At 65.9% G+C, this 11,466-nt stretch overlaps 4 protein-coding genes across 4 annotated transcripts in view; 2 read left to right on the plus strand and 2 right to left on the minus strand.

The window, feature by feature from the left end:
* Positions 1–626: 626 nt before the first annotated feature.
* On the plus strand, positions 627–2,888 carry EMIHUDRAFT_96949 (hypothetical protein; the record flags this gene model as incomplete). The annotated part of the gene is made up of 3 exons (XM_005759462.1): positions 627–793; positions 894–897; positions 1,407–2,888. The coding sequence occupies 3 exons, from the start codon at positions 627–629 to the stop codon at positions 2,886–2,888; spliced, it is 1,653 nt and encodes a 550-aa protein (XP_005759519.1).
* Positions 2,889–3,083: 195 nt separating this feature from the next.
* Positions 3,084–4,413, minus strand: EMIHUDRAFT_432975 (hypothetical protein). The gene is made up of 3 exons (XM_005759463.1): positions 3,992–4,413; positions 3,662–3,922; positions 3,084–3,533 (listed from the first exon to the last, which is right to left on the minus strand). Exons 1-3 carry the CDS (start codon positions 4,239–4,241, stop codon positions 3,244–3,246), a joined length of 801 nt encoding a protein of 266 aa, XP_005759520.1. The 5' UTR covers positions 4,242–4,413; the 3' UTR covers positions 3,084–3,243.
* Positions 4,414–4,874: 461 nt separating this feature from the next.
* On the plus strand, positions 4,875–5,561 carry EMIHUDRAFT_198374 (hypothetical protein; the record flags this gene model as incomplete). The annotated part of the gene is made up of 3 exons (XM_005759464.1): positions 4,875–4,948; positions 5,158–5,320; positions 5,382–5,561. The coding sequence occupies 3 exons, from the start codon at positions 4,875–4,877 to the stop codon at positions 5,559–5,561; spliced, it is 417 nt and encodes a 138-aa protein (XP_005759521.1).
* A 1,345-nt stretch (positions 5,562–6,906) lies between these two features.
* Positions 6,907–11,466, minus strand: part of EMIHUDRAFT_96951 (hypothetical protein) — a gene marked incomplete at both ends in the record, with an annotated part of 6,106 nt that continues 1,546 nt past the window's right edge. The window contains 4 exons of the mRNA XM_005759465.1: positions 6,907–6,963; positions 8,341–8,661; positions 10,414–10,548; positions 10,938–10,970. Of these exons, the coding sequence (XP_005759522.1) occupies positions 6,907–6,963; positions 8,341–8,661; positions 10,414–10,548; positions 10,938–10,970 (546 nt within the window). The remainder of the gene's footprint in view (positions 6,964–8,340; positions 8,662–10,413; positions 10,549–10,937; positions 10,971–11,466) is intronic.

Here is an 11,466-nt window from a genome sequence, read left to right on the forward strand (position 1 = left end):
CGCGGTAGACGTGCGCGCCGCTCGCCTCCTTCTCGACAGCCGAGTCGGCTGCCGCAGCCATTTGTGTCTCGTCATGCTCCGCTGCCGAGCGGTGAGCGGACGCCACAAACTTTGCGGCGGCACTCCGGTCGTCGCCCTTGAACCGCAGCGAGCCGCCGCGCTGCCCACTCGGTAGCGCGTCTGCCTCGTCCACCACGACAGGCGCCTCGTCCTCCGCCTCCGGCCTGTCCTCTTCTCTCTTCTCCTCGGCGCGGCGGCGGATGGCCTCCTCGATCGACGACTCGGGCGGCGCCTGAAACTGCCGGAGGAAGTTCGGAACCGGCTTGGTGACCGTCAGGTTGCCTAGACGCGGCTGGCGAGGTGGTCCGTCCATCGAGTGCACCACTTGAGCGCGCAGCGTACGTGCCACCGCAGCTGACCGCACACGCAAAGCTGCGCCGGGCGTGCCCAGAAAGAAAAGATTTTTTTATCGCGAGAACACAGGGAAGAGGGGTGGGAGGATGGTACGTTCGAGCACTTGCGACAATACCTTAAAGAGACGTCACAGGTAAGTTAAGATCCGGCCAGCTAGTTTTCTCTTTTTGAGCCCCAAATTGCCAGAAGCCCAAGAGCCGAACAACCAAGAGATGCTCGCCCTCTCCAGCACGGCAGCGCTCTCCTTCGCCGGCCCCGGCCTCGCGGGCGTCTCGTCGCGGGCGGGCGGCGCGGCGATGGTGGCCAAGTCCAAGGCCATCCCCTTCCTCGACGCGTACGACGCGCCGGCACTGACTCATACATTGGAGTGTCATCGCCTGTGAGTGCGAGAAGGGCTAGCCGCAGGCAGCTAGCCCATGAGGAGAGCGTCCATAGACACCTCACTAGACCCCACATACGGTCTCGTCCGTGCCTCGCAGGCCGGTGAGATTGCTAGAGGTGGAGCAAGCTGCTCTAGCCTCACATGTCACTTCCTGTTGTCTGTTGTTTGAGTTGTGCCCTTGTTTGTGCCCTTGGCACCGAGGAGTGCTGGGGGGGGCGACAGGGAGGATGTGGCCCTGAGTTATGTGTACGCCGACTCAGGGTGTGTGGCAGCCAGCTGGCTGTGTGTCTTGTGAGCCTGTTTGTGTCTGTGTGTCGCTCGTGCGTGTCGTCATCATCTGTCTAGCGTCCACCCATACCGCGTTGGTGTCCAGTCCGAGCCTGGCTGTTCTTCACCTTTCTACCTACCTACCTACTGACTGACTGGGTGGGTGGGTGGGAGGGGTATCAAATCAAGTATAGCCTGGGACGGAGCGGGCAGTCTGCCGCGAGCCGCGTCGCGTCGCCATCGGAGATGGCGCCAAAGACGGGAGCACGGGGGGGACCGAACGCCGCCAAGGAATATCAGAACGTGCCCACACCACCAAGTCGCAAACTCGCAAGCCCGAAAGGACGCACGACGCATGACCTCCGGCACGACGATGGCCACCCCGCGCGCCGACGTCGACGACATCAACGTCGACGTCGAGCAGTCCGCCTCCGCCGGCAAGCCGGCCAAGAAGCGCACCAACCCGCTCGCGACGATCTCCAACCTCCGCCACATCCTCAGCGTCCACAAGGCGGCGGGAGCCGTGGGCGGGGCCGTGGGCGGGGCTGTCGACACCGCCGGCGCCGCCTCGCGCGAGACGGCGCTGCTCGCGGGCCGCACGTTGCTGATGCTGCTCAACAACCCGATCACCGGCCCGGCCACCATGCGCATGCTGCGCGAGGGCCCCGACACCGCCACCGCGCTCCTCGACCTGCTGCTGGTGCCCGTGCTGCCGACGGTGCGCATGCTCGTGGGCAAAGAGCTGATCGAGATGTCCCAGCCTGGCGCGGCCGTCCCCGTCAACAGCGTCATCACCTTCGCCTTTGCGCGCCGCCTCAATGTCGAGCCCGGCGACCTGCGCGCGGGCAAGGTCGTCCCGGAGCTGAGCCTGCGCCTCTCGCCCCTCGCGGCGGGGCTCGGCGGGATGGTCAAGATGGTTGGACAGAGCGGCGCCGCCGTCGGCTCCACGGCCGCGTCCGCCGTGCCCGGCAAGAAGACGAGGAAGGCGAAGGCCGACGACGCGCAGGGCTCGGTGGCGGCGCTCAAGGAGCTGCGCGACGCGGGCATCATCTCGGGGCGAGAGTACGAGCGGAAGAAGGCCAAGGCGCTGGGGACGAACGCGGAGAAGGCGTACGAGGACGGCTTCGCCGCCGGGCGCGCGGCCGCTCGGGCGGAGCGCGGCCCCTTTGCCGCCTGCCTTCCCAAGGCGCAGACGGCGGCTGAGGCGGCCGAGGCCAAGGCGGCGGCGGAGGCCAAGGCGGCGGCGGAGGCCAAGGCCAGGGAGGAGTGGCCGGTGGAGTACCGCGACATCAAGGAGCAGATCATCAAGATGACGCCCACGCTCAAGTTCTCGCTCTCGCTCGGTCAGCTCGACGCCTATGTCGGCGCGACCGGCTGGCTCGGGTCGCTGCTCTCGGGCTCGACGCAGCCGTCCGAGGCGGCGCTCGCGCGGCTGCGGCTCGAGCGCGTGTCGGTCGAGGCGCGGGTGCGCATCTTCTGGCACCCGCGCGCGCAGAAGGCCAAGGTCGTGATGCTGAGCGAGCCGCCGCCCAAGGTGGTTGAGCTGTCGCACGAGCTGACAGTCTTGCGGTCGTGCGCGGTGCCGCCCGAGCTCAACCAGCGGCTGCTCGAGCTGGTGCTGCCAAAGCTGGCGGGCAAGTTCTTCGACATCGACCTGAAGCCGCCCCGCGGCGAGGACGCCGCGCCGGACAGCGGCGACGAGGCTGCGGGCAGGGCGGGCAAGAAGAAGACGAAGAAGAGCTCCTCCGGGATGGGGAAGAGGAGCCCGCGGGGGGAGGGGGAGTCCGAGGCCAAGGCGGACGACGAGGCCGCGGACGACGAGTGAGGCGGGGGCGCACCGCCGCGCACCGCTCCTCGCAGAGGCGTCTATTGAACCAGTGGCGCTGTCGCCGGCCGAGCCGCTCGCCGATGCCAAGATGCGACACTGACCTGACTGACCGTTCTTTGTTAGAACTTAGATCGTGTGACGGTCAGAATGTGAGACTGAGAGAGCCGTCAGAGAGTGTCGCCTCCTGGTCTTGTCTCGTACGTTGTCTACTAAAAATGGGATGCAAATTCTAATGTGAAGGGCGGACGAACTCTCTCTCTCCCTCTCTCCCCACCTTCACCCATCTCAGCGAGACACGGAGCACACACTCCTCCGTTTGAGAAAGCGGACGGACGCTCTCTGCTGAGCAGGCTCAAACGTGACCGTTGCGTCGCAAGAAGCGGCTGCAGTCGTCGAAGCCCTGCCGCACCAGCTCCTCGGCAGCCGCCGGCTCGCCGAGTCGGACGACGCGGTGGAGCTGCTTGACGGAGGCGACGTCGATCCAGACGCCCGGTGAGATGGGCACGCGCCACGGAGCCGTGCCAGCGTCCGAGCCGTCGGCTGAGGAGGTCGGGCTGATGTCGAAGTCGCCGCCGAACGGGCTGACGATGATCGTTCGGCTGCCGGGCTCCGAGCCGCGCGGAAAGTTGTCGAGGATGCCGCCTGACGCGGCGGTGGCGACGCGGGTCGGCCCTTGTGCCCTGTTCGTCGGGGGAGCGCCGGGCAGGCCCACCGTCGAGCAGTCTGGGAACCTTCCAGGGACCCTCTAGGACCTTCTAGGCCAGGCCCACCGTCGAGCAATCCGCTGAAGTGCGTGGGCGCCGGGTGGGCGCTGCTTGTGATGCCGGGCAAGTACGCGCTCGCCAGGCAGGCGTCGACCAGGTCCGAGCGCGACTCAAAGGTTGAGCGGCGCGTCGCCACCAGCCGCGGGAAGCTGCGCGAGTCAACGAGCGCGACCTCGACCCTGCCGCTGCACCGCTCGTGCGCGTCCTCGGGCAGCAGCGCCTCGAGCTCTGGCCGCACAAGCGAGAGGAGTTCGCAACCGAGCGCGCCTGCCCACTGCGAGAGAGGGATCAAAGACGGGCACTTTGCGGGATGCGCACCTCACGGGAACGGGGCGCCGCGCAGAGGCGACGCGTTGTGGACGGACTGCAGCAGCCGCGCGAACGTGTCAGCCGCATCCGCCTGCGAGACGCCGCTCGCACACGCTACCGCGACAAAGCTGCCTGCCGACGTGCCCACGAAGCGAGAGCGGGCGGGGCAGAAGAGAGCGGATGGGACGTCGCCAGCGACGAGCCGTTCCCACACCCCGACAAAGTAGCCGCCGAGCAGTCCAGCGCCCGAGAAGCTCCAGTGGACGGGGCGACTCATGCCGGCACCGGCACGCCGCCGGCTCGGCTGATGATCGCCCGCCGCTCTTTATTTCCGAGCTCTCGGGCCTGCTCCACCGGACCTTCTCGGAGGCCGCCGAGTCCGCACGATGGAACAGGCCGGCCTTAGCCCTAAACCGCTTGGGCCCCCCTTTTTTCAACGCCGGCCGCGACACCGTCCAAGCGTCGAGCAGTCTCCCAGCCCTCACGGGGTCCCCCCTTGCCCGGGGGGGCGAGGGAACCCGAGATGCTGGGGCGAGCCTTGGCGAGACTGCGTCAGCTGTTCCCACAGCAGGCTGGAAGTACCTCGCCAGGGCGAGCAGGGTTCGAGCAACGAGCGCCCTGGCGTGAGCCAAAGACACTCCGTCCGCGGTCTCAGACCTACTGCGGTCTCGGGCACCGTACCCATACTACTCAAAAGTATAATATACTACCACAAAGCACCACTAGCGATTTCGCGCGGAGGGCGTAGTGAAGCGCTGGGGCGCTCACTGTGTGTTATTCGGGTGGGGATCCATCAGTGGTAACCGACTTTAGTCACAGATCCAAGCTCAGACGCCACACCAACACCACAAACACGCTCACTTCGCCGCTGCTGTAGATGGGCCCCCGGGGGCCCATACTACGTCGAAGTATGGACCCGATCTCGGCACTCACGGGCTACCACGCGCCCGTGCGCGGCGCGGGCCGCACCGCCCATGCCCCCGGGTCACCGACCCCGCCTCTCGGCCCTCTCGGCCCTCAGGAGCGTGCGGGAGACCGGCGAGGGGCGCGCCGCGCGCCGCCTGCAGCGCCGCCAGAGGCATTGCCGCCTCCGCTGGCGGGGTTCCCGCGCGTCCGCCCGCGCGCGCGCCCGCGCCCGCCGCGCCCGCGGGCGTCGGATGCGCCGCCCTCCTTCTCCTTCTTCTCGATGGCAGACCGCGCGTGCTTGTCCGGGTCGGCGGCGTGGTCGAGGGGAAGGTCGCCGGCGGCCGCAACTCCGCCGCCGTCGCTCCGCCGGCTCTGATCGAGTATCTGGCGTTGAGGGCGGCGGCGCAACGCGGGTCTGACGCATCCATCACCACGAGCCTCGCGACCGCGGTCGTGGCACACCTGGCGGCGGCTCTCGGGGCCGTCTCTACGGCGCTCGACGCCGTGTGAGGTCGCTGGCGGCCGCAACTCCGCCGCCGTCGCTCCGCCGGCTCTGACCGAGTATCGGGCGTTGAGGGCGGCGGCGCAACGCGGGTCTGACGCATCCATCACCACGAGCCTCGCGACCGCGGTCGTGGCACACCTGGCGGCGGCTCTCGGGGCCGTCTCTACGGCGCTCGACGCCGTGTGAGGTCGCCGGCGGCCGCAACTCTGCCGCCGTCGCTCCGCCGGCTCAACCGAGTATCGGGCGTTGAGGGCGGCGGCGCAAAGTGGGTCTGGTGCGCCACCGGCCACAACCCTTGCCACCGCCCTTGCCGCCGCCCTTGCCACCCTTTGCCGCCTTGCCTACGCCGCGGGCGGCGGTGGGAGCGGCCTGCTGGGCTAGCATGTTGTCCTTGCTGGGGACGGGCACGTGGAACGCACGTTACATGTTTGAACGGCCTCCGGGATTCAAACAAAAAATAGCCAAGGCCCTCTCGCAACCCCTCCGACCCCCCGGGACCCGTGGGCGTCGAAGAGGCGGCCTCGGGGGGCCGTTCTGAGTTCATACTACCTCGAAGTATATCATACTGCGTCAAAGCACCGGTCCCGAGTCCGACTGTTATATGATAGTAATAGAGCAGTTTGGTCGGAGGGCGCCCGGGTCGCCCCGGAGCGGCCCCGCGCGGGGAGGTGGGTGGAGGGCGGGCGCCACGCCGTCGGGCAGGCCGCGCGGGGACGCAGCCGGGGCCAGCGCGCGGCGCTAGAGGGCCGGGCGCAAACTTGTTGCACCTGCACCTGCACCTGCACCTGGGTGCAGCGAGTTTTGGTGGTTCGAAATGCGGAGCGCGCAGTCCGTTGTGGTTCGAAACGCGATGCCTCCGTTGGGAGACACGGACGGCGCCGGCGGGAGCGACGCGGCCGGCGAGGCGCCGCACTCGGTCGCCGTCCTGACGGTGATCAGCGAGCCGGTCGAGCGTGACCAGTTGCATTCGAATCTGAGCACCACATTGAGGCCGTTGGTGGAGAGGGAGCGTCGCGAGCGAGGTGACGAGGATGGAGCTGTGGGTGTAGCCGGTCGAGGCACGGCCGCGTCGTCCACGACGAGTCGTCGGAGAAGGGCGAGACGTCGAAGCGCCGTGACGGTGATTCTCGGGCCGAGGCCGATGTCTCGTAGGGAGGAGCTGACTTGTCAGCGCCTTCGCAACGCGGTTCAATTGTGGACGACGGTGTACACGGAGATGGGATGGTGCGACGACATGCGGGACAAGCTGCGATTGCACATGCTTCTGCATGCTACGTGTTCGCACCGCGAGGTCGAACCGAGGTTTATACGGGTGTGGCTCCAGGGCCCGGTGCTCCAGGATGCAGCGGCTGCGAACCGGCGCAGGTGTGTCCGCAATGCGCTCACTAACGTGGCTGAGCAGGAGCATGAGGACGGCAACCACGCACGAATGTCTGTGCTGTACGCGCGAGCGATGCTGGCCTATCATTACACACTGGCTGCGATCGGGAAGCACATGCATAACCTACAAGACGGAGAGCAGAGTACGGATTCAGATCTTGATGAGGCGGGAGAGATCTTGGTTGCCGCCGAGGATCTGCTTTCCCAGCTGGAATCAGTGAAGCAGATGTGGTACAATGCCGGTTTTCAAGGCAACTTTGCGGAGAAGAGTGTGCGTGACGCCTTTGCGGATCGGACTAGTAGTGTGCTTGCCCAGCTGGCAGTGACGTCACTGCACACGTTGCAGAACCACTTGCGAAATACGACTGCCGGTGCGAGGTTTTCGGAGATTGCTGGTGATATGTCTGCAAGGACCAGCACGACAGAGCGGCAAGAGCGAGACAACAAGGAGGCGGGGGCGTCTTCGGCTGCTGAGGTTACGCAGACCGACTGCAGCAAGAGGCTTTGAGGGAGCTTACACACTGACGGCGTTGTCGAGCGTGTGTGTATTTGTGTGCGGGGTTGATGTGTGTGGGCTTGGTAACGTGTGGTTATAATCTGTTCACCATAGCCTCCGGGGAAAAGATACAACCATGGATGGCGCGTTCCATTTATTCCATAGCGCACAAGCTTGTGTGAGCGAGCGCTGGAAAGGCGTGGCTGGGTGACGCAGGGGAATGCAGGCAGGGGGATGGAGGGCTCGGTAGTGGCGGCAAGGGTAGTGGTGGTGAGTGACGGCTATCTTTTCCCCGGAGGCTATGGTGAACTCTCTCTCTCTCTCTTAGGTATGTTGTTGGCAAACCAAGAGACAGAGCTCACACAGGATCACAGCGGGAGGAAAGCGGCGAGTCGCAATTCCAGGGGTCGTTGTGGCGGGCCACCCTGTCCAGAAGGGCATGGATGCCGATCTTTCGACCGAGTCTGTCTGATTTCGCCTCGCCGCCTCCCGATGGTGGTAAGGCTGGAGAGCCAAACAAAGCGGCGGAGATGGCGGGGGAGGGCGGGGGATCGAGGAAAGCAAGACTCGCACCGACCCTTCACGAACCGAAAGGCAGATTCTATATTCCAGGATGGCATTCTTCGAAATAGAATGGGCGCCGCAGCGGCCAGGGAGTTGTTTTGCGTTCCGGCGGCGTCGCGTGGTCGTCGGAGTCGCCTCTGGCCGCCGCTCAGGTCCTCGGTCACCGCGGCCTGCGCGCGGGGCGGAGTATGGGGCTCTCAGCGGCGGCGCCGGCGGAGCGAGCAAACAAAGAGCGAGGCGGCGGAGGGGGCCGGGAGGGGCCGCCGCCCGGTCCAGGAGCGCCCGAGCCCGCCGGAGGTCGCCATTCGACCTCCCAGACAGATCCGCAAGCCTCAGAAGCGGGTATTGCCTCGAAGCGGGCGGGCGCGGGCGCGGGCGAGGATTCTGGAAGCGGGTATCGCCGCTTGGGTGCCGATTTATGGGCTGAAACAGCGCCAAAACGCTCCTACAAGCAAAAAAAATTTTTTGGAAAAAGGCCCCCTCAAAAATCCCTCGAAAAAATCCGGCGTTCCGTTTGCTCCGCACATCCACCGCCTTGTGCGCCTCCGTCGCCTTGGACGGCTCCTCCTCGTCGGTGGAGGACGGCTCCTCCTCGTCGCGTCGTCTCGTGGTCGCGTCGTCCATGCCTTGCTGCACAGGCAAAGGCCCACGCAGAGGGCTGTGCCCATCGGAACGGTCAGAGCCAGTTGTTACTGAAGGCACGGTGGTGCCGTCAGCGGTCGCAGTCGCAGCGCCGGCGTCGAGCTTGCACTCCTTTGCCGTCGCAACCGAGTCCAGCGCCGAGTCCGGAGGAGCTGCAATCTTTACCTTGGCTTTTGCCTGAGCGTCGGCAAACGCGTGCCACTCCTGCGGCCACAACAATCGATGGTGGGTCGGAAGATTGTCGTCGTCCACGACGAGGAGGTCCCCCTGACAGAAGGCCACCGCGCGATCGTCAGCCATCGCGTGCAGGCAATCCGGCCAGACAGAAGAGCACAGCAGGCAATGACAATCCGGATTGGCCAATGACGCCCGACAAGTTTCAGCGTAACGAGCGGGTAGCAACTGCCACCTCGGATTAGTAGTCGGTCTTTGGTTGGAGCGTGTGTGTCGCTGGGGCCAAACTACTGCAATCCTCGTTGAAGCACCAGTTCATGTGCACTTTCCCGCCTGTGCTTTCACAAACCATGGATCACGCTGAGCCTGACAGCTGGTTTCGATCCGGTCGGCAAGATGGTCAGCCACGGGTGCACGTGGCCCACGGGCTTGGCGTCGGCTCTCCGCAACCGCCAGTTGGGCGTGTTGTTGCAAACTTGAACGAATCAAAAAGCGCTCAAAAATCGACCGAACGCAACCTTCAACGCCGTTTTAAGTACGTCGAGGACCAGGCGAGCAACGGCTGGGCAAAATCTCTTCTCGGCACGCGCTCCGAAAATCGTATTCCGTGTAAACGCAGCGGTGTATCCAAATTGCAAATAAAAAACGTAAACGCTCTGGGGGGGCGCGGGGGCCCCCGGAGGCACCGTGCGCCGCGCAGCAGTGCGGAAACGGGGCTCCGGCTCCGTTAGTCTCCGTTAGCACCAACTTCCCGAATGAGTACGGTTGAGTAGAGGGCAGATTTGGAGAGATCTCGAGGAGTACACACAGATAGACCCTCTAACCAAAAGAAAACTCCGACCTGATCGGTCGTACTGACCGCCGACAGATCACTCCAGACAGCAGACAGGCCGACGTCTGCACACGGCCGGCCGGGCGAGAGGCTTGACACGATCCGACCCTGCGACCCTGACGCTGCTGCTCTACCTATCAGACATGCACTGCTGACTGCTGCCACAATATGCGACCGGTGCTGGCCCACTTGGCGGCCTTCCCCGGTCAGTGGTGAGGCGCAGTTTAGAGCTGTCGATGGCGCGATGCCGCACTGGTCCCACATTGGTAACACGAGACCACCACGTTTGCCGGTCCAAGAGAGAGGCACTGGTGCTGTCCTGAGAAGGTGCGTGGTCCCTCTTGACTGCCCATGCGCGCGAGGCTGTGTAGGCATAGCCTCGAGAGTGCCAGCAGCCAATCCGAGGCAGTTTGTGACGCGCATTGCGTCAGAAGCGTGCACGCAGCTGGAAGGACACCTTCCTACTGGCCGTACGATCAGGTCGTCACTGAATGGTGGATACTAAGGCCGCGAGCTATGCGGGTGATCAATTGTGCAGCATGGCACGGTCAGCAGCGCCGACAGGCTGTCGCAAGGCGTGATAGCATGGCCGCAAGTACGCCGAATTCCGAAAAAATCAAGCGAAAAATCGCGCAAAAAACGTCGAAAAATCGGCGCCTGCGGCGGGCAATGGGACCCCATCGCCCCCCCGCATGGATACCCTCTAGGGCCCCCGCGCCCCCCCAGAGCGTAAACGAGAACAGCGACCAGCTCGGAGACGGCAGACGCTCGCGCTTGCTCCCGCTCTCTCACCAACGACCCTCTTCCGAACACGTCCACGTGCGTCCACACTCTCTTTCCGCCTAACCCTCTTCGAAGACACATAAAGTTGGAGGGTCTGGGGCGCGGGAGGTCAAGGGCGCGGACTCGTCGCTCGACGCGGCAGACAGCGGCGCGAGTGCCCGTGCGACCTCCTCCCACGGCAGCCGGGCGCCGCCCACGCCACAAAGACCGTCAAGAGTTGTGGCAACGCCGGTCGTGGGGACAGCCTCGCGCTGGGCGGCTCGCAGATTCTGCGCCATCGCGGCGACCGCCTTCGCGAGCGCCTACAGCCCGGCGTCAGAGGGGTGGCCGCGTGATGCTTCGAGGCTAGGCGGCAACGCCGGGGAGAGGGGCTAAGGTGATGCCGAGTTGGAGACTGCAGATTGTGGTGTCTATTAGTGCTCGACAAGCGCCCGGGGCGGCGGCCCACCCGCGGCTGAGGCGGCTCGCCGGGCGCCAGCTGGGCGACGAGAAAGAAGAGGTGGCGACGGCGGCGCACAACTTGGAGGCAAATGCCTGTGGAAACGTCAGGCGGGCGCACCGTGGAGCAGAGGGTCTTGCGGGAGGGCGCCTGGCTGCCTCTCTAGGCCGGCGGCGAGCGCCAGGGCGATGGGCGGGGCTCACCGAGCTCGAACGAGCAGGCGGCGCCGGGAGAGGAGAGGCGTCCCCGCACCTCGTCCATGACTCCGAAGCACTGCTCCAGCCTCTGCGGGGGGCGGGGACGCCGTTGAGTTGGCTGTCGGGCGTGCGGTGCGGCGCGCGCTACCCTTGGCGTGGCCGAGGGGCGCGGGCCTGCAGTAGCGGCGTGGCGACCAAGCGCCAGTCGGAGAGGTGTTTCGGCACGATCACGCAGAAGGAAGTCGCAGCGTCGACGCCGCCAGCCAGGCTCCCCGGACGGCGCGACACGAGGAGGGACGGGCCGTGAGCCGCGCGCACGGCGCGCTTCGGGAGCGCACCTCGGGTGGCGGCGCCCTGGGCTGCCTCCGACCTCTCCTCGGCGGTCGGCTGGCGTAGAGTCGGCAAGGCGGGGGCGACTTCCGAGAGCGGCGAGAGGTGGCGGCGTCGCTCGCTCGACAGGGTCAGGGAAGGGCGCGCCCGGCCCTCCCCCTCACCCCCCTCCCCCTCGCCCTCGCCCTCCCCCTCGCCCTCGCCCATGGTCCCCCTCCCCCTCCCCCTCCCCCCCCTCCCCCCCTCCCTCCCCT

Source organism: Emiliania huxleyi (genome assembly GCF_000372725.1).
Source record: "Emiliania huxleyi CCMP1516 unplaced genomic scaffold EMIHUscaffold_8, whole genome shotgun sequence".
Taxonomy (NCBI): domain Eukaryota; phylum Haptophyta; order Isochrysidales; family Noelaerhabdaceae; genus Emiliania; species Emiliania huxleyi.

Excerpts from the sequence above, each read along its gene's own strand:
- EMIHUDRAFT_432975 (XM_005759463.1), bottom strand. The coding sequence starts at position 4,241 with ATGAGTCGCCCCGTCCACTGGAGCTTCTCGGGCGCTGGACTGCTCGGC. Across the intron at positions 3,923-3,991 it reads CAACGCGTCGCCTCTGCGCG|GCGCGCTCGGTTGCGAACTC; the intron begins GCGCCCCGTTCC and ends CGCAGTGGGCAG. Across the intron at positions 3,534-3,661 it reads CTTCAGCGGATTGCTCGACG|GCGGCATCCTCGACAACTTT; the intron begins GTGGGCCTGGCC and ends CCGCCGCGTCAG.